This window comes from Octodon degus, unplaced genomic scaffold (genome assembly GCF_000260255.1).
Source record: "Octodon degus isolate 3935 unplaced genomic scaffold, OctDeg1.0 scaffold00064, whole genome shotgun sequence".
Taxonomy (NCBI): domain Eukaryota; kingdom Metazoa; phylum Chordata; class Mammalia; order Rodentia; family Octodontidae; genus Octodon; species Octodon degus.
This window is the reverse complement of record NW_004524640.1, coordinates 9106731-9131181: the sequence shown is the minus strand read 5'-3', so window position 1 is coordinate 9131181 and position 24451 is coordinate 9106731. Positions and strand designations below refer to the sequence as shown.

At 54.7% G+C, this 24451-nt stretch overlaps 1 protein-coding gene across 2 annotated transcripts in view; it reads right to left on the bottom strand.

The window, feature by feature from the left end:
* Nucleotides 1-5470: 5470 nt before the first annotated feature.
* Nucleotides 5471-24451, bottom strand: part of Csf2rb (colony stimulating factor 2 receptor beta common subunit) — a 23636-nt gene continuing 4655 nt past the window's right edge. For both annotated transcript variants that reach the window (XM_023719018.1, XM_023719019.1), the window contains exons 2-14: nucleotides 23465-23703; nucleotides 22572-22698; nucleotides 19320-19510; nucleotides 16325-16482; nucleotides 16078-16246; nucleotides 15589-15724; nucleotides 15293-15450; nucleotides 13713-13852; nucleotides 12849-13014; nucleotides 9721-9811; nucleotides 9501-9558; nucleotides 8767-8870; nucleotides 5471-8279 (exon numbers count right to left, since the gene is read on the bottom strand). In XM_023719018.1, the coding sequence (XP_023574786.1) occupies nucleotides 7166-8279; nucleotides 8767-8870; nucleotides 9501-9558; nucleotides 9721-9811; nucleotides 12849-13014; nucleotides 13713-13852; nucleotides 15293-15450; nucleotides 15589-15724; nucleotides 16078-16246; nucleotides 16325-16482; nucleotides 19320-19510; nucleotides 22572-22698; nucleotides 23465-23540 (2688 nt within the window). In that variant the 5' untranslated portion in view covers nucleotides 23541-23703 and the 3' untranslated portion in view covers nucleotides 5471-7165. The remainder of the gene's footprint in view (nucleotides 8280-8766; nucleotides 8871-9500; nucleotides 9559-9720; nucleotides 9812-12848; nucleotides 13015-13712; nucleotides 13853-15292; nucleotides 15451-15588; nucleotides 15725-16077; nucleotides 16247-16324; nucleotides 16483-19319; nucleotides 19511-22571; nucleotides 22699-23464; nucleotides 23704-24451) is intronic.

Here is a 24451-nt window from a genome sequence, read left to right as displayed (position 1 = left end):
ATCTCTGGCCCCAGGGGAGCTGGGGACTCCCAGCCCTGACCCTTCTGCATAGGACCTGCCTGAGAGCCCCACTCCAGTGCCTAAGGAGGGCACCACCACCACTCCCTTGTCCTGTCCTCAGTCCCCTGGCCCCACATTCCAAGAGGCCACCAGCCTCTCAGCTGTGTGCACACAGCCTCTGCTTCATGCTGAGACAGCCGATGTGCCCCCTTTTTCTGTGCCAGTGGAGGGGCTCGAGGCTTGGCCAACAGCTGCTTGCCCCGTCCCCTGACTGCTTTCTCTGCCACGTGGTCCCTGAGGAAGGACTGGGACAGCTCACCTCAGTGTCCTCCTTCTGCCCCTCAGGTGATGTTGGCTGCTCTTTCCTTGGCTCTGACAGGGGCAGGAGCTGCAGCCCAGCCGTCAGTGCAGCACCGCCTGGAGGCTCCAGTCACAAGTCCCCTCTCTGAAGAAGCAGTGGGGAGTCGACTCTAACGTGGCAGAGGCCCGGGGCGGGGTGGGGGTGGGGGTGGGGGTGGATCCAGGTCCACCGTTAGCACCAACATCTCCATCTTCTCTTCCAGGCCCATTATTAACAGTAGCAGTAACCCAATAACCCAGACCTTAATCAGCCGTGATTAGCACAGCTAAGCCCTCCGCGCTTTCCCCAGTTGCAGCCCCAACATGTTCTGTGGAGACACAACAGCTGTCCAACAGCTCGAGTCTCCCAACATTCTGCCAAACAGCACGGTGACAGCTGTGGCTGTTCTGGACACCCCACAAGTATACAGACTGCCGCAGGCTGGGATTTAAACCAACTGAACCAAGGAATTGAGTTTGGACCCTGCAGTAAGCTCAGATCAGAAGGTTTGTGGGTGGATCACTTTGGACCAATCAGGAGGCCACAATTTGCCCTGTCACAGGCCAGCTTATACAGCGGCAGCGTTCTCAGGCCTCTCACCTCCTCTGCAAGAACTCCCTCTGGTGTACAGATACCTCCTCCCTCGCACTGCAGTTCTGGTCCTGTTCAAATGAAACCTCACACCAGGGCTCGTGTAAGTCTGCTCATGACTGACTTCCCTGTTTGTGTGGGCTTGGGGCAGGCCCTTTAAATCTACTCGGGATTCTCATTCTGAATAGTGTGGATAGAGTGATTGCTTGAAAACTATTTTAAAAAACCTATAAATGTGGTTAGCCCTGAAGACTCCAAGGACCAGTAGTAGGTGAAGATCAGCCCCAGGAGAGCAGCTCCTGGCAGAATTGCCCGGTGGTACCTGGCACAAGTTGATGTCAGCCGTTGGAGGCCAGCAGGGGCAGAGAAAGTAGCGTTGGCTGATGACATCCAGCATTAGCTGGTATGGCCTGGTGGTGGCGCTAGAGCTTTTGGCAAAGCTGCACCTGTCTGTTTGTGATTTCTACATTACTGAACCAAGAACTCCCAGCTGATGACTGACAGTCTCACATCTGTGCACATCAGACTGGGCTCGGGTACTAAATCTCTGTCTGATCCTCTCCCACTAACATAGCCCCCACTTTGGAGGTTCTGTGTGGATGTCTGGAACTATCAGGGAGACCCGGGCGTTTTGTGCGTCGGTGTCCCTGCTCCCTTTCCTCCCTTCTGTTCTCCATTTCTCCTCTCCTTCATCTCCCACAAGCGGAGCACGTGTTCCTTCCTTTTCCTTGCGGCAGTTGAGGGAATGAGTCTTTGTGCCGGAACGTGCTCCCAGCCCTGAGACTTGCACCTACGCCCAGCCTACCCCTAAGGCTGGCAGAGCCATGCGGGGCCTCCTAGTGCATCACACCCCCTGTCACCTTGTTACACGTGCACTGCTAATCTTTTCACCTCTTTTGTCCCTTTTGTTTCAAGTTTGTTGGGCAGGGGAACTTTTTTTAAATTTATGTAGTTGGTACAGGGTCTCAGTACACAGCTTGGACTCATAGTGATCCTCCTGTTTTCAGTCTCCCCAGTGCTGGGAATACAGGCATGCGCTGCCTCGTCAGGGCTTGGTGGCCGGCTCAGCATGTCCACGGGCGGGGCTGGTGTGGCATGTGGGGCCAGGGATTGAACACTGGTTTCTGAGCTTGCCTAAGCATGCACTTAGTCCACTAAGCTATCTCACCAGCCCTGGGGGGCATGTTTTGAAGGAGCCCTCCTGCTGGATCTATAGGAACTCGAAGGTCACCATCTGCATTGAGAGTTCTCAGTGGCTCTGAGAAGCGTGATGCCACTACAGACCCCTGGATCACTGCTGCTGAAGAAAGCTAAGGACACAGCCCGAAGCCTACGACCTTCTCTCCTGTGGGGCCTCTTGCAAATCTTATCTTGCTACATGTAGGCTCTCCTATCTTAGCAGCGTCTCAGTAGTTACCCTCATGTCAAAGTACCGTGATTTACAGGAGCCATCCCTCCACTGATGTCATGGTTTGGGTTTTTTTTTTTGCAAGGTGAGCAATATGGTACAGTATTTTTTAATAGTGTTTTATGATGAATCAGCCAAGCATCATATATAAGAAGTGCAGGAAATCTGTCCACACACATAACTCTAAAGACTCCAGCTGAGAGCCTCGATCCTAATATCCTGCATGAGTCCAGCTGAAAACCCAGAGCTCACAACAATGCCTCCCACGAGTCCAGCTGGAGGCCTAGAGCCCATGACAAAGTCTCATGCAGGTCCGCTTCATGGATGTGTGCTGGAAAGGCCCAAAGGTCAGTGGTGGAAGCTGGGAAGTCTGTGCCAGTGGGATGAAGGATCTGTGCTAGCAGGCTGAGGGATCTGAACTGGAGGTAGGAAGCGATGCTCAAGTTAAGCACCAGAACTCCCCCAAAGTACCACAGCCATCCTCAGCTCCTCCAGCGATGAGGACAGCCGAGTTCCCATCAGGAGAGCCAATGCGACAAGCTTCTCCACAAGGCTGAGCAGTGCACCAGCTTCCCTTCCAGGGACAGGAAGCTATGCTCAAGATGAGGACCAGAGCTCCTCCAAAGCTCATTGGGAAAGCCAGTATGACAAGGTCCTCCAGCAGAACAGCCCAAGAGAACCAGCAGCTACCAGCAGCTCCAACTGCTTCTCCAAACAGCATTCCTAACGGCATTCCAGCAGCTTCTCCTGTTCTGCCTTTATGCTGCTGGCAACAACCCTCAGGCGGGCCTCCTGCACCCAGCACCATGCTAGTTTAATTCAGCTAGCATTAAGTGTAAGAAGGTGTAAGAAGCTGACCAATGGTCAGAAATCCACTACAACTGAGGAACATTGACATCATCTCTGAAGTTTCATAGTGGTAAACCATGCAAAGGTGAACAACTTCCACTGTTCATTGCTATTCATATCTAACTTCACAGCTTGTAGCTTTGTTTGCTAAATCTGACAATGTCTTTAGGAGGTATGGGTGCCACACAGCTTCTACCAGGTGGACACACTTCCTCCCAGGCCCCTAGAGTGTGGTGGTGTCCAGAATCTAGGATGAATGAAAGCTGGCCCGCCTCTCTGGCCCGCCTCTCTGGTCCTCCTCTCTGGTCCTCCTCAGCACGGTGCTCATGGAAATTGAAGTCAGGTGTGCGCATGTGCATTTGCTCTTGGTATCTAGCAATTCATCAGACTTCATCACCATCATCGGCCCTTGGCAGTGCAGGTCTGTGGCAGGGAGACAGAAGAGAAGGAATCACAAATGTTCAAAATCTGCCAGTAAGAAATACTTTCAATATTCACATTAGTGCTCAGTGCAGAGCACTCGCCTAACATGTGCAGGACCTTGGGTTCCATCCCCCACACCATGGATCCAGTTGCCCAGGGTGACACATACACCAGGCAGATGTGGGCAGTCAGAACAGCTCTGAAGCCTCTGCTGAGCTGGACGGTGGCTGGAGCTGCCAGTCTAGGTGGGATCCGTAGATGCAAACTGGAAGTACAATGGGTGATACAGGCAAAGGGACAAAGTTAAGGTAAGGGACAGAGATGGTGACATGGGCTCCGCTTGGGGGTAGGACAGCAAGAGCCTCCCCTGAGGAGACCCTGCCTGAGTTGGGACTTGTGGGTGACTTGGGGTTTCTGGAAGAAGCTGCCTCTGCTCAAGATGCTCAACTTTCCCTCAGTCACTGCCTTGGCTGTGGGTGGGAGAGGAAGGTTTGGAGGTACAGAGAAGGTTCCCTCTGGGGTGCATGATCTGTTCATAGCAGTGATTCTGGGTAATGAATTAATCCATGAGAGGCTGGGGAACCCTGGCACCCCGCTGCTGGTGGCTGCCAGCACAATCTCATTCCTTCTGTAATGAGTTCTCATGGCGCTGTGGCCAAAGGTGGGCGCCCAGATGCTTGTCCTGTCTGTCCCGGGTGGGGCTCTTCCGATTCTCATTTCCAAGTCCACTGCAGCTCAGGAGGCCCAACTGGCCTGATAGCTTCTCTGCCCAGGTTTATTTGTACCTTCTTTCAGTCCCTACAAGTTCTTCCTGGCTGCCAGGAGGCCTGGAACTCTGATAGTTCCTCAGTACTCACCTGCTGTACATATGCTCTGGGCGACAGGAAAGGTCCCTTGGGACCCCACTGTATGATGACACACAACCTCTCTTGCTCAGCTTCTGGGGAAACATGACTTCTCCAGTCTTTGCTGCCTCCATCTCCCCTTGCTATAGAATCATCCTTGTTGCTAGACTTTTTTTTTTCTTACTAACCTACAAGGGTTATTTTACATCCATTTGTGGATCTTTAGGAGAAAGATCTTGCTTTCAAATACAGCCTCCTGTGCCAAGGTCAGGGGTTAAATACTGCCAATGCCCTCAACTGACTGGTTAACCTGGAGGCAAAGTTATGACCTCTCCGTGCCTCAGTGTCCTCAGTGACAAAAATGGGTGTGGTAGATAGTAATCCAAAGAGCTCAGTCCTTTGAGCATCAACCATATCTGCCTCACAGGGCTATGAAGCTTAAGTAAGTTGATTCAGGAAATCATGTGAGTGGGTGTGTAGAAATAGCTTTTAGTGGTTCTCAACTCTCTTATGGGTGCTCTGCTCTCTTACCTACATCTCCATTTTTTTGATCTGAGGTCAAATACAGGGTGCCCAGTTAAATGTGAATTTCAGACAACAGTGAAGATTTTATTTTAAGTGCAATAAGTGTGCCCTTTGTTGTCCCCTGGCTCAGTCTGTTTCTCCCCTCATTTTCCCATGGATTTTCCAGGAAGTTCCCCCCTTGCTTCCCATAATACTGCCCACAGCCTCCCCCTCTGTGCAGTGCCCTGTCTCCTGTGCCATCTCTGACTCACCAAGGCCTTGCCCAGGCTGCTCTCTGAAGTGCCACATAGACCAGATGTCCTCTCAACTTACAGAATCCTGGGCTTTCAAATGACACCCCTCCCCCACTCCCCCCACATAGACACACAAGTTCAAGGCTGGTTTCGGTTTATCTGACGAACACTTTATCGCAATTTTTCCCTTTGAACAACGCTGGATGTTTGGGGATTCATCTTTTGAGCTTCTTTCTGCCATCTGGAGCTGTCCATTTCACTCTTTTTCCACAGAAGTTGCTATGACTAGTGTAGATGGTACTGCCATACTGTCACGAGTTGCACGTTTGACAAACATTCAGGTTGTTTATGATTTTCTTGGATCACAAACATTGCAGTAGGGAACAAGGACAGGCAAATAAGAGGTAACCAGACTCTTTGCCCTGCTACTTATTAAGGTCTATTATAAAGCTGGAGCCCCCAATATCCTTGAGAAAGGAAGTCTAGAAATGAATGAAGCTCAGGTGGGGACTACCTGTATCATAAAATTGGCATTTCAGGCCTAGACAAAGAGCAGGTGATCTGACCCTGCTGCAAGTCACCTGGTGTTTCACCTGGAGAAACAGAAAGAGATCTTCTGGGTTCCAAATGAATTAAAACTTTACATGAAAATCTTGATGCAGAAGAGGAACTGGAAACAATATAAATTAGGACAAATTCGACTTTGCTCTGGAGAAAGCTTTTTAAATTTGGTCCCCAAATTAGAGGCATGTCTCACGAACTCCTGACAACACAGGCATGTAATCATCGAATGCCACTTGTGCAATGTTGGAAGACAAAGGATGAACCAGAGGCACAAATTTGCACCATTTATGAATGGCCACACTTAGAATACTTTGAAAAACTTTATTAGAAACACATAACATCTAACCAAATGAAGACCTCCATGGGCTTTAGCCCTGTGAGAAAAAATACTAGTGTGCAAGGCACATAAGAAATTATGCTCAATGGATAATGCTCAGATAATGGAAATTAAAACAATGTAATGCCATTATTTTTCTGTATCAGAAAGGCAAAGATTGCAAAGAACCCTAACAGGCCCAGGTCTGCAGCCAGGGGGAGCCAGAGCACATGGTCTGCTGCAGGGAGAGCAGGGACCACGCAGCCCCAGCTTCAGGGCCTGTGTCCCCCGGGGGATTCCCTTCCACCCATCGTGGAGTAGTTTCCCCAACTTCCACATGGTGGTCCACACAGTTGACCCTTCCTGATGTTCCCTCTGTCTCACCAGCCTGACCCATATGGCAAGGACCATGTGGCATTGCCCAGATCAGTGGTTTCTCTCTATGGCAGGGGTCCCCGAGACCCCTGAGTCACCCCTGGGGACACCAGCAGAGCTTCCCAGGAACTCATAACAGCTGTGCACACTCTGCCATTGTATGTCCCCACTCATGGCCGTTTCCTGGAGTGACAGTTGAGTCAAGGATGAAAGTGAGCACCTTCCTTGTCTCACAGTCTTGCCCCAAGTCACCCACCCAGCTCTCCTTCAGCTCCCAGAAGCACATGCTGTGCCTGGGAGCCCACGGAGCATAGGCTGCCCACCAGAGTTTGGCAACACCCTGGCAGTTCTGACACTCAGGACAGCCTCCCTGGGCTCCAGCCTCACTCCAGTAATGAGCAAACAACAAAGAGAATACAGAAGGCAAGGGAACCCAATGAAAACAAGGTGGGAGGGAGGGAGGCGGCTGTGTCCAGAAAGCTCTAATAGCTCGGAATATGGAAGTAACCCAAAAGAAAGGTGTGTGTGTGTGTGTGTGTGTGTGTGTGTGTGTGTATCAGAGGGGCAGTGGAGAAAAGGAATTGCAGAAGGCCCAGAAGGCCCAGAGGGGTGGAGGGCTCTGATGGTCCTGTCTATGTCAGCATAGATGCCCCATGCTCGGGAGAGGTGACAGGCAGGATGCAGGGTGCGGTGGGGTCAGCACACCTCATGGGGCCTGCTGATCTCCCAGGGTGGTAGTGCCAGGTAATCTTGCTGCTTCAAGGACTTAAAGAACTGAATAGCAGGCACCTGGGCTACAGGCTGGCCTGGGGGTTTCTTAACTGGGAATCCCCGATCTATGTCTTTGATACCAAACTCCGGACAAGGTATGGGGGAAGATGGCTTGCTGCGGGGTGAGAGGGGACCAGGTCCTAGGCCAGGGAGGAAGCAGTAGTCGCCTACCTGCTGCAGGACAAGCAGCCCCTCAGGGGCTGGGGACAGTGGGGGCACATCCCCATGGGGCTCCCCTGGGCTCAGGACAGGGCTACTGGATGCAGGAGGTACAGGGCTGCCCAGAGAGGAGTTAGGGGACAGTCCCATGGGTGGAGGGAGCTCCACATAACCCTCAAACGCCGGTTTCCCCATAGTTGGGGCTGCAGAGGGCCCACCAGGCAGGGCTGGGCAGAGGCTGGGGTTCTGGAGATCCAGAGGGGGAGCCAGAGAAACAGAGGAGGCCCCTGTGGACAAGGTCAGGACCAGGTCTGCAGTGGTGACATAACCAGTGGCCATGACAGGGTGCTCAGGGACCCCAGAGCTTGTGGGCAGAAAGCCTGGGCTGTCCCCTGGGTCCTGTCCCTGGTGACTGGGCTCAGATGCAGGAGGGGTAGGGCCTCCCCCAGCGTCCAGGTAGGGGCTGTCCTGGATGCCAGCTCTAGGCAGAAACTCCCTAGGGGCAGCCTGGCCCTGCCCTGTGACCTGGGCCAGAGGCACCAGCTGCACCTGTCCCCCAGGGGGCAGACACAGGTACTCCAGGGAGCCTGGCAGGGTTGTCCTGGGGCCCTGCACTGACACCTGCTGGCCTGCGAGGTCAGGCAGGGAGCGGCTGTGGGGTGGCCCCAGGTAGGGACCATTGAAGTCAAAGGTGGCCAGCTGGTCCTCGGGCCGGCTTTGGGGGGCTGGCAGGCCTGGCTGGACACTGGGGGTCTGCTCCACGGGGAGGTCTGAGGCGGCTGGAGGGGAATGAGGCTCTGATGGAGGATCACAGACAACTTTGGGGTCCTCTGTGGTGAGAGGTGACAGCTCAGCGTCCCTGAAGTCTACAGCACACACCCTGTGGGGAGCACAGAGGTGGAGATGCAGGGGTCCTTGGGCAGAGCACCCAGCGCGGGCACAGTGCGGGCAGAGGGGCAGGAGGCCTGATCCTTTCCTAGCCCTGCCTGTGGGCTCTGCAGTGAGGAGACTGCCAGGACAGCAGGTCAGGGCGCTGCCCTGCACAGCTCCAGTGAGGGAGCAGGAGGCCAGAGCTTCCCGCGAGATGGGTCCCTGGTGCCCTGGTGAGCTAGGGCTTCCTAAGGAGGCAGCATGGACATTGGGCAGTCCCCTGCCTCTGGCTAGGTCCCCTGTCTGTCGTCCTGCCCAACCTGGGAGTCAGGAAGTTCTTCCTTATGTCCATCCTGGATGACACCTGCTTTAGTGCAAAGCCCCCTCCTGGGACCTCTTCCCAGGGAGCCCCCACGCCCCTCCCACCAGCCCCCCATAAGCTCATGGCGCAGCTCCACCTGGTCCCCAGGGACAGGAGACTGAGCTCCCACACTCACCCCTCCAATGCAGGGAAGAGGCTGGCCTGGAGACCCCAGGAAGGGGCACTCCTGCCAGCGAAGGTCATCATGCTTTCTGGGAGGCGGAGCCCGGTGCTTCCATTCTGGAGGAGAAGGACACCTGTGAGTGGGCCACAGGTGCGGGAGAGGACAGCCAGGGGAATCTAGTGGCCCCGACATGGGTTGGTCCCCACCCTGTCAGGACCCACTACCAGCCCTGGAGGCCGAGCTGCCCTGCCAGTCCCAGGGAGCTGCTGTCAATACCTGGCACCCACCAGGGTCGCCTGGCCTCTGCAGTGCCTGCCTCCTGACTGTCCCTCCTCAGTGCTTGCTCATGAAGGGCCCGTCTGCCCCATCTGGGTCCTCACTGGAGCCACTGTCCTGCCTGGCTCCAGCCAGATCCTCAGGCTCAGCTCTGTGCTGCCCTGGCTGCTGCTCTGCCTCCCACCACCCCGAGGCCTGGGAGCCGCAGCCCCTCCTGGCTCACCCTGGGCGTGGCTGGCCAGCTGGCCTTTGCTCAGGTCCCTGCATGCCCAGTGTCAGCTTGCACAGGCTCGGGGTTGAGCTCCTTAGGTGCCCAGAGGACCCCAGGAACCTGCTTCCTGCCACCTGGTTCTCCAGCTCCTACCAGGAGTCCCCTTTACCCGGACCATACTCAGGGCCATCAGGGGAGCAGGTTGCAGGGGACCCAGGGACAGGAGCAAAGGCCCCACCGGCTCCACAGTGGGTCCTACCTGGAAGAGGTGGCTCTTGCTGGGGTTGGGGATTTTCTCCTTCCACTTCCTGTTCAGCCTGGAACACACCAGGGAGGGGACAGTCACCAGGACCCTCAGGCCAGCTGCTGCTGTGCCTCGTGCAGGGGGGAATCTGAGGCCCAGTAGTGGGGACAGAGCAGAGAGGCTGGGAGCCAGGCTGTGCCATCCCTGGGGTCCTGGGGCCTCTTGAGTGTCTCACCTGTACCCGTAGAGGCCGCAGAAGCGCAGGGCCAGGAGCAGCACCAGGGTGGCAATGACCAGGAGGAGTGCCAGCACCCAGGTGGGCAGTGCTGGGGAGAGCAGGGAGAGAGCAGTTAGGACGGAGGGAAAGGTGACGGAAGTAGAGATGGGGACCCAAGACCCCTGTCAGTGTGCAGGGCTGGAACCCATGGGGTTGGAAAGGCTGGATAGGGAGGCCATGGGGCTCAGGAGTGGGGACAGGTCTGAGCCCACAGAGCTCCATTGTGGGCCACAGCAGGGTCAGGCCTTCCTGGGGAGGCCACTCAGGAACCAGGGCAGGGAGAACTGGGTTGGCACCAGCAAGGTCTTAGGATTCCTGTTTCTTGCCTTTCTATGCGAAGTTCTTGGCCTGCCCTGCAGCCCTGTACCTCACTCTGGTCCCAGGTCTGGCCCTGCTCCTTCCTATCCATGGCCCCTGCCTGGCCCCTCTGCCCCCACTACCCGGGCTTTTTGCTTTTTCCTGGCAGATCCTCCATCCTCTCTCTGTAGCACCCAGCTTCCCAAATGCCCATGCTTCCAGGTGCTGTCTCAGTTACTGTACTCTCATTGCTGGGACAAATTCCCGACACGCAAAATGAAGGAAGGAAAGATAGGTTTATTTAGCTCACAGTTACTGGAGGATTCAGTCCATCCTTAGCTGGCTCCAAGGCAGAGTGGCACATGGCAAAGAGTAACCTTTCATGGTAGTAGCAAAGAGCAGAGAGCCGAGAGGAGCAGCAGCAACAATAGCTACAGAGAGCAAATCTGTCCCCCATAAGTTGCATTCAGGCTATCTGCCCCAGGCTGGGTATAGTACTCACACCCATAACCCCAGCAGCACTCACACTCCTAATCTCATATTATGGATCATGAATTAATCACAAACTCTAGAAGTACCCCCATGACTGCATGAGGCCTTGAGGGGACAACTAGACCCAAACCATAACATTCCATCCCTGGACCCCCAAAGTCTCATGCACATCCCTTTGTGCAAAAGGCATTTTAGTCCATCTCTAGGAACTCCCAAAGTCCTACAGTTTCAGCATTGCTGATAAGTCCAGCTCCAAATCTCTTTCAAAATTTAAGGCAAACTCTTAGCTGGGAGCCCTGTACAAAGGAAAAGTTAAACACTTCCAACACTCAGTGGCATAAAATAAACATTACTGTTACTAAAGTTACACACAACAGGATACCAAGCATTGGGACTAAAGCAAGTCCAGAATCTAGTGGGGCCAAATTTAAGTCCTGTAGTTCCATGTGGAACAGCCAAAGCAATCTGTGGTAAATTGTAAGTTCCATGTGGCTCCACCCCTGTGGTACTCTTGGTGGTTGCGCCCATGGCTTCTCTCTTAGGCCTGCTTTGCTCCCTGCTTGCAGGTTTTCTTAGATGATCCACAGTCCACACTTCTTGGCCTCCCAGGCTTTCTTCTGAAATCTAGGTGGAAGCCTTCTTAACCTCAGGACTCCTGCATTCTGAATGCACCCCAAACCAACACCACTTCGATGATGCCAAGATCTGCTACCAGTTGGAGCAGTAGCCTGGCTTCCTGTAGGGGTCAAGTGCCTGGATTGCTGAACACTCTGACCCTGATTCTGAGGAATAAATTCTCCATGCTGGTGCCATTCTGGAACCTGGTGTGGCCACGACCTCTGGAACATGGGGCTCTGTGGTTTCCCCTCAGGGCAAAGTCCCTCACCCCTGTGGTTCTGAGACTGCAATGGGTGGAGACCTACTGCCTTAAGTGATGTCTTCATGCCATCCTTTCAATTCTCTTGTTCCTTCCCAGCAAAGGAGATCCTCTCAGCTCTATCTTTGCAGTCCACAGCTTTATTGGAGCATCCTTTCATGCCAAACTCACAATGTTTTAAATCATCCTGTTGGGGTCTTTGTTCTCAATTATCAACATAAATCTCACTAAAAGCCCCCAACAATAGCCATGCCACTGCCTCAATATTTGGCTGCTTTGAAATTTCTTTTGAGGGATTAATCAGTCTACCATGCTTAATCTCAGTCTCAGACAAAGTCTGTGGACATAAGCAAAATACAAACTTTCTACAATGCTGTAACACAAATCATCCAGAGTCCAACAACCAATGTAGTCCTTCCCAGCAGAAACCTCCCTAACCTGGATTTTATAGGCAGGATTTCTATCAGCATTCTGATTTTAGTTCTGACCAGAATCTCCCATTCAGAATAGCCAAAGCTGTTTCAGCACTTCTCTTGTAGGTCATATCCCCAAATCTTTCCTATGTGTTCCCATAAGCCATTCCCAAAAGCTTGTAATCCGTATGATCAGGTTTAGCCACAGCAATGATCCCACTTCTCTGGTACCAAACTCTGTCTCAGCTACTTTTCTCTTGTTGCTGGGACAAATATCAGACACTCAAAATGAAGGAAGGAAAGGTTTATTTAGCTCACAGTTACTGGGCGATTCAGTCCATGCTCATCTGGCTCCAAGGCAGAGTGGAACATGGCAGAGAGCAACCTTTCATGGCAGCAGCAAAGAGCAAGAGAGGAGCCAAGGGAGGAATAACAGCAACAATGGCTGCAGAGAGCAAGTCTGTCTCCCTTAAGTTGCATTTAGGCTATCTGCCCCAGGCTAGGTGTAGCACTCACACCCATAATCCTAGCAGCACTCATTCCCCTAATCCTAGTGGATCATGAGTTAATCACAAACTCTAGAAGTGTGCCCCATGACTGTATGAGGCTTTGGGGGGACCATTAAACACAAACCATAACAAGTGCCCACTATGAGGAGAGTGGAGAGGCCCACACTGTCCACAAGTGAGGAGGGTGGCCTGACTCAGACTTCAGGCCTCAGCTCCCCATCCCGGGTCAGCTGGGTACCTGATGTAGCTGCTGCACTGGATCGGGTGCTCAGGCTAACCAGTCACTGGGTCATGGCTCCTGGAAGCTAGTGAAGGTGAAGGCCCTATTCACAGGCTCTGTGCTCCAGTTTGAAGGTGGCCAGGAGGGCTCTGTGTGCCCACTGTAGAGCCAGGGCTATCTGTTCATCACCCTTGTGCTAGGGCCTAGGGACAGATGAGAGGGAAACGGCATGCCTTGCCCTCCTGCCCAGGTAGAGCAGAGGTGCCCAGGAGACCTACCCCACTCAATGGTCCAGCGCTGCTCCTGGCTCCACTCACTCCAGATGCCATTGTAGCCGCTTTCAGGGTTGGGTCTGACCCTCACCCTGGCCAGGTAGGTGGTGGCGGGCTCCAGGAGTGGCAGTGGCATGCTGTGGGCATTCTTCAGGATCTCATTCTTGCTGTCCTGTGGTAGCAAGGGCCAAGGCCGAGGCCATGCCTAGCGCAGGATGCCATGACATCCCTTCCCTCTTTCTCTCCCAGGTCTCCCACGGGACTAGTTCCACCCCTGACAGCACAGATGGGGAGACCAGGAACCAGACCTCACCAAGTCCTTCCCTGCAGTGTGATTGTAACTCCTTAGCCTACCTGGGTCTGACCCCAGTCCCTGCTGAGCCAGGGCTCTGCTCTGAGCCAGAAGCTCAGGCGCCTGGCCTCCTCCTCCTCCTCCTTCCATACCGACCGCTTTCCTGTCTCCCGCTCCTCCCCAATTCTAGCTCCTGGGTCACTCTGTGAGTTCTCCTTGGGGCCTGAGCACAGCCTGAGGTCTGCATAGACTATAATGTGGGGGCAGGTAAGCTTCCCAAGAGGAAATGTCCCTAGGATTTGGTGACTTCTGAAGGACCTGAATCTCAGTCTGTCAGCCTGTCCCTGATGGTGTCTGTCCCCTGCAATTCAGCCTCATCTGTGACTCTGTGGCCTGGACACATGATGTCCCTGAGCCTCATCTCCACCCTGTGTTGTGACACTGGGTATGCAGATAGGTTCACCATGTCCTACCCATGTGTGCCCTGACCGATCACCTCTGTGGCCAGCATGGGGACAAGGTGCTCCTCTGTGTGCTGCCTCCCTGTCCTTCCAACCAAGCCCCTGCCAGGTACTCACCTCCCACGAGTCCTTATCCTTCCTGTACTGGACCTGGAAGATGTTCTCAATGTGTGAATAGTACATTTTCTGTGTCACCCAACGCAGGCTGTAGCTGTCTCCATCCTTGGTCACATTGAGGGTTGGTGCTGCCATCTGGACTGGAGAGAGGGAGGTTCTTGGGGGTGGTCATGACCTCCACACTATGGGGGAACCAGTCTGTCCCAATGCCAGCCATGTCCTGTCCCTCTCTATTCAGGGGCCTCATGTCCCAACATTCTGGGCTCTTTCTGTCTCAGCACCTGTAGCCACCTGAGCAGTCCCTTTGCTAGGAGACATCAAAGATGTCTGTGCTGTTGTGTGGAGACCAAAGGTCGGGGTCCTCCTGGTGCCTGGTGTCTAAGTGCAACCAGCACATGTTGGTTCATTCTAGAATACTAACCATGTTCTAGAAAAGATGACGCTCAGTAGCGTGATGCTGCAGTCCCAGCCCAGTTGCTCCTCCCTAGCTGAGAAGTCTCTAAGTTCATCTATCTGGGGTACCCTGCCCAAATCATAGAGTTGGCTCTCACTGCCCCAAAATCCACCAGATTGCAGCAGTGAGCCTTCAACCACCTGGGGTGAGATGCTTCCCACCCGGGTGGTGGCCAAATGAACAGATGAAGCCCTTTTGTGACAGCCCTTCTCACTTGGTCATTTCAGTCCATCAAGTGGAAAATGCAAAGGAGAGAGAAAGCCAAAGGTAGGTGTGGATCTAATAGTCATGTACTCTAGCTCTGAGTCATGTCCTGCTCTTTGGGGAAATTTTAATTTCACTCACTCAACCACTTTGAGCTTCAGTCTCTGGGTCAGATTGAAAAGAACACTCATAATTTGGATGAATCACAGGCATTTGATGGAACAGTGTGAGGTGGCCCGTGCATCACTCTAGACTCTCCAGGCACTTGAAGTCCAGGAACATGCTTTCCCAGCCGGGACCCCAAGAGTGTGAGTGGTGGGTTCCGACACAGATGAGTTGGCCTCTGCCTTTGGTAAGGACTAAAGCACTGAAGCATGGGTACAGGAAGTGGGACCATCAGGAACCACTGCACACAGGTGGTCCCCCCTGCATTGGGGTCCTTGCTACCTAATGGAAACGGGTGATACTGACCTGCAGGGATCTACCGGCTATGGACGCAGCCCTGGACCCAATGGGAGAGTGACCATGTGTCAGTCTTTAGAAATACGAGGATGACTTTAGAAATGAGTGAATGAAAAATCCTACTGAGGAAGGAAAGTGGTTTGGTGGGAGGATCCAGAGGGTGTGGGCAAGGCTGGTGCTGTGGAGTAGCTAGGCAGGATGAGAGGCCCAAGGGAAGGACTGAGAGAAGCGGATTTCATGAACTCGTCTCCAGGCGACCCACCTTCCCCTCCTTGCTCCTGCTACATCAGTACTTCATGAGAATTGACACAGAATATCAGAAGAATCTGTTTCCTTCCAGTCACTGCTCTGATTTTCTTTGAAGGTAACAAACAGGGGCATGAGGAGACATGTGTCTCCTGGGGTGACCTGAGGACCCCGTGCAGTCCTGACAGCGCATGGGGAAGCAGGGCAAACTCACTGTGCTCTGAGCTCTCTATGAGTTTCTCTTCAGTCCGAGGACGCACGGTCATGGAGTACTGGCTGTGAAGCTCTGGGCTGGAGACCCGGATCTGGCAGGAGTGGAGAGTGTACAGGCCGCCGTGCACCTCCTTCTGTACCTGGAGACATTCCTTCTCCCTGAGGAGCACACGCAGCAGAGGTCAGGGCCAGGAAGGGACCAGGGAGGGCTGAGGACTCAGCTGGGTGGTGGCTTCTGCCAGGGCCCTGGGATAGGGAAGACCAAGAGCAGGGGAGGGATGGAGAAGGGACACTCACTCTGCATCCGGGCTGGGCCTGTAGAAGAGGCCAAAGGACACCGAGCTGGTCACCTGGGATCTCACCTCCCAGGAGCAGCTGAGCGTGTGGGCCCCATCAAAGACGCACTGCAGGTTCTGGGGCTGGGCATTGTCCCCTGCAGTGGAGACAGCTCTCGGTCACTCCCTCCTACACACCATGACTCTGGGGACACTGTGATCAGGGAGATCATGGGGTTTGGGATAATAGGACAGAGACTAAAGTCCTCATAGCACATGGTGGCCAGTGAAGTGGCTGCTGCAGGCCATGCTTGTGGTTCTGAGCACTGATCTTTGCAGGAACTGAGCTGCACAGGACAGAGTATGATGGGACAGAGTTCCCCATGGCTGGCCCAGACACATGCAGCAGCCCCCAGGCTTGGAAAGCCATGGGTGTGGAGTCTGACCAAGACTGCACAGTTCTCTAAGGAACTGCCCTGCTGGAGACATAGGTCCCACCCAGACCCTTTACCTGGCTGTGAGCTCCAGCCAACCTCGTGGCTCCACTGGCTGGGCCGCCCTGAGAAGGCTGAGCCCGGGGCCAGCCGGGTCCGCACTCGGGCCGTGTAGGTGCTGTCGGACAGCAGGAGATCGGGCCCTAGGGATACCTGGGAGGAGCTGGAGTGCAGGCTGGTGGCATTCTGTGGAGAGAGGGGACACTGAGGGAGGTGCCGGCCACATGTCCCTGTGGGCTGGGGCACAGCTGGTCTGGGTCCTACCTCCCAGGACTCATCAAGCCTCTTGTAGGCCACCTCGAACTCCAGGTCCCTCTGCGACAGCCAGGATGTCTGGGGATCCCCAAGGGGCACATTCCAGGTCAGCAGGAAGTGGTCCCCAGTGGCATTGATCTGGACGTCCTGGGGCGGAGGCGGCTGCACTGCAGGGACAGGAAGCCAAGGGCTCATGAAGCTGGCCCATGGGGACAGAGTGGCTGTCTGGCTTGGCCAAGGAGGGCGGGGGGCCCACTTGGGGTCCCAGGTCCAGAGCTGCTGATCAGCTGAGGACCATGAGCAAGACCCTTCCTGTGCTGCCTCAGGCCCCACCCATAGCACCTTGTGCTGAAATGTGAGAGCTGGAGGGCTGGACCTCAACTCTCAGTGAGGCCTCCCCTGCACACAGTGCGACCTCCTGCCCAGCAGAGGGCGCTGCAGTCACAGGCCTCCCTCTCCTGCTGTGCCTTCTCCCACCTGCCAGGGGTCCCTAGCCTCTGTCATGGAGGAGCATAAGTGTCTCCTCCTCTAAGGACCCTCTTGTGGCCCTTGGTTCCTTGTCTCTTCTCTTCCCTCCTGTAAGCTGACCCGACCCATGTTTCCCTGAACCTGTTAAGGCTTGTGATTTCCATGTTGCCTCCCTTCCCAAAGGAGGAGCTTGGGGAAGAAAGATTGTTTTGTTTTGTTTTGTTTACTTTCTCTCCTGTCTCTAAGCCTGATATGCAGCAGCTTGGTGAATTGGGATGGGATGAAAGGATGAATGATGAATGAATGAATGAATGAATGAATGAATGAATGAACAAACACAGAGGTGCAGTTTTGGGGCTCTCAGCAATCACTCTTTCCACCACTCAGTCCCACCCTGCTGGAACCTCCTGTGCTCACGAAGAAGCTGAGTTCCTGAGAGCCATGGCTTCAGGCTCTGGGAGTTTCTCTGTCATGTTTCTGGGCCTGAATTTCACATCTGAAACATTGAGCCAGTAGGATGTGAACGCTCTGTGCTGCTCATGGGACTCAATGGGCTAGAGCAGGTCCCAGCTAGAGCCCCACGCGAATGCAGATGCACAACAAGCCACCACCCCTGCCCACCCAGCCAGGACAGGCATCACTAGTGATCAAAGACTGACAGAGTGGGCATCTGTCTCGGCACAGAGCTCCAGGAAGCTGCTGCCAACTGGGTAGCCCTGGGGCCAGTTCCACTCTTCTCCTCTAGCTTCACCATTTTATTCCACTGGCTCATTTCACAGATGGAGAGAGCGATGGAGAAAGTCAAAGGTCCAAGATGGCGACTGCGGGAGTGTCCAGTAGATCTGTTGCACCTTTGTGCCTGCCCCCTGTTGGCTTTCCGTGACCCCTGCAGTCCAGTGCCAATTTCCTTTCGGCTCAAGCTGCCTTCTGTATCTATCATGTGCTCTAGAATGTAGAGTGCTGTTGTCCTTTTCTTTTCCACACTTTCCACTCTGCATGTGCAGCCTTCTCATGTCCAGGAGCCACGTTCCCTATGGTCAGACTGCTGACCACTTCTTCCTTGCCCTCCTGGCCCATGAAATCTCTGGGTGAGCAGGGAAGCGCAAAGATGGGACCCTTGAGCATCCCAGCTGGGATTGCATCTCCCCTTGCTCCTACTGCAAGCCACAGCCTGTGCCTTGGGTCACTCTGTGGACTTCATTCTTCCTGCTCCAAATGCCTGATTTCTCATGTACACGGCACACCCCAAGCATCCTCATACCAACACCCAGTTGTGTCATCCTGCTTCAGAGCCTCTCTGTCTCCTTGCAGGGCAGAGTCTTTTCCTGCTTCAGATCCTGCCTGTGCCCCTTGCTTCCTCCTTCCAATATCCAGCATAGGAACTTGATGCTTCCAGATACAGTGATGGGGTCTTCCCAGCCTGCCATCCCAACTCCAGCCTCCTGGCCCCCGCAGGGTTACCCTGCCAGGAAGGTGCCTCCTGCTCCACACTCCTCCACAGCCTTTGCAGCTCAGAAGCAGCTGCTTCCTTCCTTGTGGGAAGCCTGTCCTGATCCCCAGGCCCTCTGTCCCTGCATGCAGCTCATAGACAATGTCTGGAGTTTCCCTGTCCCCAGGCTACAGCTCTGAGCTCCCAGGGGAAGGATCCTCTCATCCCAGAAGAGCAGGTTTGGAAACATGGTCTCAGAGCTTCCCCTTCCAGGCCATGGCTCCGCAAGGCTGGAGCCGAAGCAGGAAGCAGAGCAGAGGCTCCAGACTCCTGCCAGGAGTAGCAGGACTGGGGCATGATCTGAGACCAGAAGGGATCTTCCTGGGACGAACCTCAGCAAGGCTACCAGCAAGGCCTTTGGGTGCCGATTGGGCAAAAGGACAAGAGTCTCAGCCTCCCCAACACCAGCCACTCATTCCCAGGGCTTGGCCTATTATCCCAAACCTTTCTCAGAGGACTCTCCTTTCTCCAGCCTCCCTGGAGCAACCCTGCCTGGAGCCCAAGTGAGAAAAAGGCTGGCTGTGTTTCCTTCTGGCAGAAACTCATGCAGACCTCGTGTACAAATGGCTGTGCTGCACCCAGCCCAGGCCCTGCTGGATTCTCAGCCCCCATGGGCCCGCTGTGCACCCCTGGGCCCAGCTCCATATCTCGAGGGCAGGAAGCCTGTGGGAATTGCACCTGTCATAGTGGCAGGGCTTTGGAACCGCCTAGGCCTCAAGGCCCCATCCACAAAGGCGCTGCGTCGGGCACAAGAGTCCCTAGGCCACTCGGTTTCCACAGAACCCTCAGCTTGGTTCCCTGGAGGGAAGCTGTCAGGGCTAGGCAGTGGGGGCAGCAGCTGGGGCAGGGAAGTGCTTGGGCATGGCCCTCCTGCCATACCTGCTCTAATGCCACTGTCACAGAGCACCACTTCCTGTCCCAACACAGTCCCAGAACAGTGTCCGCACCTCCTGGACACTCGTTGCCTGGTCCTGCTGCTCTAGCCCTGCTGTGTCTGGTGGCCTCTGCCTAGACAGGGCCCACACCTGGCAGGGACTCCGCTCTCACCGTGCTGGGCCAGCGCCACAGTGAGCTGGACGCTCAGAGGCCGGTCTGGCTGGAAGGAGAAGTAGTCCTTGTCTGCAGAGGTGAAGCCACTGTATGGAATGACACATCTTCTAGGCACACAGTCAGGAGCCGGGCAGTGGGACCAGGGCAGGTGGCTAGTGACTTCACAGGACACTGGCTTTCCATAGCGCCTGTCGGGAGAGAACATGGGATTGGTTGGTTCAGAATCAGTAAGCATCAGTCCCAGGGGGTGGTGCCACGCGTCAGGCTCTGTGCAGGATCGAGCTCTGGCAGTGACACACACACACAGGAAGGAGCTCACTCCTAGAGCTGGCATCGCAGGCGAGGGGTGGGAGGGGGTACAGGATTGCCCACTGGAGACATTCAGGCTGACCCCGGGAGGCACATTTCGAGGGACAGTTCGATGTATAGCAATGGCTCTTCTACTGTGATTTTTTTTTAATTTAAAATATCCACCATATATTTTGAGCACCCCAGAATTAGCAAAAAACATCATGTAGTCAAACATAGCGAAGAAGCAGGATGAAGACGCTGGGTGTGGGGTGGGGAATGTAGTTTCAGCCGGACATGGGAAGCCTTCACTGAGAGGTGATGTGTGGGAGGCCTTCCACGGACAAAGGGAGAGACCACAAAATTCTGGTCCAGGGGGATTTCCAGAGATGGCCCAGCAAGTGCCAAGTCCCACGGCGGGCACCCATGGAAGTGGCAGCATTCAGCCAGCACGCAGGGAGCGGAGCCTGCGGGCAGGAGGAGGTCTGGGAGACCCGTTAATGAAACTGATCACACAGAGCTTAGAGGAAATCTAAACATAACCCAGGGATAACCTAAAGAAGGGCCCTCCCCTCCCCCGCTCGCAGTCGACTTTCCATTTCCCTAATTAAGAGGTCACGCAGCTGAGGGATCTATTCTTAGTGTCCCACTAGCTTTCCTGTAGATGGCACCTCGAACTGAAGCCACCTAACAGATTCAAGCTGGCAAAAGTGGCTTTCTGCTGTCCTTCTAGGTTCTGTATCTTACACAGTACGGTTACTGATTTCTGAGAAAAGAAACTACAAAGGCATGAGTCATAAATTTACTAATAGGCGTCTTTCCTCTAGATTTACAGTACACAGAACATTGAGTAACCTGCCCGTAAGAGCCGTGTGTTTACCAGGGAAGCAGACGGCTGTGGGATTTATGGCAACCCTGGTGTTCCTCTACTTCTGATCTAGGACGGAAAAGACACCCTGTGGTCCCCAAGCAGGGCGGTCTTTCTTGGTGAGAACCTCCCATCTCTCCTTTGGAGATTTTCCAAGTGAAACTTTTCCCTTGCTCCAACTGGTCCTCCAGTACTGGCTCTCACACGATGAGCAAACCCCACTTGGGTCCAGCTGTACTAGGAATTTGGATTCCACTGAGTTAGAGGTAAGCCCTTAGAGACTTATGAGGACAGAGAGGAAAGGCATTTTCCTGTAAGCTGTGGTGAAGAGGGGGCGTGGTGATGTGGAAGCCCAGAGACCAGCTAGAAGGTCCATCCAAGTGACAAGTAGTTTGGGGCAGGGAGGTGCAGTCAGCATTGGTCAGATTCTCATTCTGCTGTTTTGAGGGGTGTGGTGTGTGTGTGTGTGTGTGTGTGTGTGTGTGTGTGTGTGTGTGTTTGAGACAGGGTCTTGCTATGCAGTTCAGCCTGGCCTTGAACACACTTTGTATCCCAGGCTGGCCTTGAACTCGCAGCGATCCTCCTGCCTCAGCCTCCTAAGTGCTGGGATACCAGGTGTGCACCAGCACTCCTGGCTCTCATTCTGTTTAAAGACAAATTTGGCTGCATTTACTGGTGGATCAGATGCTGCAGCGAGGAAGGAAAGATAATAAAGTATATTTAAAAGCTGAACAGCCCCCTTCCCATTTATTATTTTTTTTATTTTTTATTTTTTAAATTTTTTTTTTAATTTTATTTATTTATTTTTGGGTGTGTGTGGCCAGCTCAGCCCGCCTGGGGGCGGGGCTGGCTGGCATGTGGTGCTGGGGGATTGAACCGAGGTCCCTGTGCTTTGCTAAGCTTGTTCTAAGTAGGTGCTTTAGACCACTGAGCCATCTCACCAACCCCCCCCCCCATTTATTTAGCCCAAGTGGTCATCTTATCCCAGTGGAGTGAGCCAGAGAAGCCCGAGGCAGGAGTGTGTCAGGGTGGGAGTAGGATTTGATTTAGGGCATTCAGAGGAAAAAATACCTAGAACCTAAATGATACACGGAGAGACAAGCGCGCTGATGGGTGATTGCTGGGGGTCCCGGCTAGAACTCTGCATCTGAAGTTGCCACCTATAGCCTGAGGTGGGATCGCCAAAGACTGGGTGCAGATGTAAAAGAGGAGGTCTGAGGGCCAAAAGCAGGGTGTTTATCCTCTATGGAGATACAGAAAGGAAGTGAATGGGAGGGGGAGGGAGCGAGGGAGGGAGAGAGAGAGAAAAGGGGGTGGGGGGCTGGGGCGAGGCACTGGCAAGTGTGGAGGCCAGAAGTCAGGAGAAGGGCAGCCCCAGGAGGACACTGCAGTCTTCCTGCTCAGGTGCTGACCACGGTCAGGGAGGAAGAAGCCTGATATGTGACGGCTGTCTCTAACTGCAAGGGCACAGCGGACAGACAGGAGCGGCTGGGGTGTGCAGGGGGACAGACTGGAAAGGCATCAGGGACAGGGACTGCAGACAGCCCCAGGAGGAAGCAGCGGGGGAGGATGGGCTACAGCGGGGCCGGCTCCTGGGACACCTCCCCAGGGTCTCCTTCATTCCCTGGATGCCAGCTGTCCCGCCAAGTCACTGATGGCAGAAGAGACCGTCCAACCCCCCCCCCATCACCTTTGTGAGTAGCTTACGTGCAGGAGGCTATGGGACAGAAGGTGCTGCAGGTAGGGCCTTGGGAGCGGGGAGCCTACCAGCTCCCCACACCCTTGGACACCATCCCTGCTCTGCTCCTCCCCACCCTGTGGCTGGTGCGGCCCTCAGTTCCCTGGCTATCCAAGCCCCCTGCTGTGACCTGGGCATCGTGTCCTTCCTGCTGCCTACCAGTGAGGATGAACTCAGTCATTTGAGGAAACTTCATGAAATAGTGACAGGAAGAAAAGACGGTCACCCTCTACAGCAGCGGGACCATTCGTGTCCCAAGATCCCTGCATTTGCTGTGTCCCTGTGCCCCCTGAAGTCCCGTGCCAGGCACCCAAGACACAGAGCAGCACCCTCAGACCTGGTCCCCCTCACTCACTGTTTTAATAATCTGCGATGGAGGGTCACATTGATGAGCTGCCCGGCAGCTGCAGTGTCCGCCCAGCTGCATACGATGCGGCTGGTGTAGTCATTGTAGCAGCGCAGGGTCTGCAGCGGGACAGTATCTGCAGGGAGATGCAGGGGGTCAACCTCTCCTCCTCCCCCCATGCACTGCCAGGGTGCCCAAGGAGGGGCCTGGGAACCTGCAGAGCCCTGGGTGGGGCAGCTCTGTTGTGGTCCTGGCCGAGGACTCTTCTCCCCACAGAAACACAGCTTCTAGCTGATCCTCAGCGCATTACTGGGCCCACCCCATATGCTGCCCCAGGGAGGGGATGTGTGTCAGGCACAGCCCTACTCCTGCACCCCACAGTACCTCTAGCAGAAGCACCACCCAGGCCCACCCTAGGGCTGCCCTCTGTCCTCCATCAGCCTGGCCTGGGTGTGGAAAAGAGGCTGTCATTCTTGAGTTGGTGACAGAAGCCATGGTCTAGGGGAGCATAGCTTGGGAGCCCCAGGAGCACCCAGAAGTGCTAGAGGCACCAGGATACTGCAGGGAGAGCCCCAGGCCAAGGCAGCCATGGGGATCAGAGGTCTCCTGGCAGCAGAGGGGCTGGGCAGGAGGGGACAGAGAAGAGGCTGGACCGCCCAGAGGTCGGGGTGTTGGCTGGCACAGTGAGGTGGGAGGCAGAGACAGGCGCCTGCCTCGGGACTTTCAGGGCCAAGAAAGGGTGAGCAGGGTGAGTGGGGCCTGGAGGAAGGGCCAGGTGAGCAGGCCCAGAGGGAGGGAGGACAGCTGCAGGGTGTCTGGGAGCTTCCCGGGTTCCACCGGATGTCCCTGACATAGTCAGGAAGGAGGCAGGGAATGAGGAGGAGAAGGAGCCCCAGACTCACCCTCTGAGCCTTCCACTCTGGGTCCCCTCGTCAGAGCCAGCAGGGCCAGGAGGAGCAGGCCTGGGAGCAGCGCCATCTCCTGGTCGGCTCTGGATCTGCAGTTGGGTGGCGGGTTGGGGCTGGCTAAGGCCCCCTGGGTGTCCTCATTGCCCTGGGGTATCCTGTTCCTGCCAGGCTGTGGGCTGGGCCAGACTCATGACACCGGCTTTTGTGGCCCCAAGACTCTTCCTTCCCTGGACCTGCCGAGGGATAAATTAGTGGGAGATGCCCAGTGCCTAGCCAGTGTCCTAGAGCAAGGGTCTGGTGACAGCCCCAGGGCTTCTATGGCTGAAGACCTCTGGGTACCAGAGGGATGGCCCCAGGAGGGAGGCTGGACCATGACAGGAACTGGGCTCCCCAAGGATGACAAACCCATGCTCTGGGGAGTCACAGGCCAACGGGGAGGGCTGGCTGGCCCGGCAGCATTAGTCTCCTCGCTGTCCCTTGCACACACACTGGGGCTCGGTGCTGTCCCTGGATGGCTCCGTTTACCGCCATTTCTCCCCTGACATTCTCTGTCTGTCACTCTCTGCCTGCTGGTTCCCCTTTCTCCCAGGCTGGGGATTTCCTCTTTGTCATTATGTCCTGCCCTGGGAAGTACCATGGGAGCACAGCTACCATGTGTCTATGTGCCTAGCCATCTATCTCCCTATGCTTCTACCTGGCTGTAGATCGGCCTATTTATCTAGGTGTCTATCTGTATCTATTTATGCACATCTATCTATCATCTATGCATCTACTTACCTGTGCATCTAGCTATACATCTATCTAGCATTTATCTGTCTACCTATACATATATCTATCTGTCCCTGCATCTATCTATCTATCTATCTATCTATCTATCTATCTATCTATCTGTCTGTCTGTCTGTCTGTCTGTCTGTCTGTCTGTCTGTCTCTCTGTCTGTCTGTCTGTCTGTCTGTCTGTCTGTCTATCTAGGCATCTGTC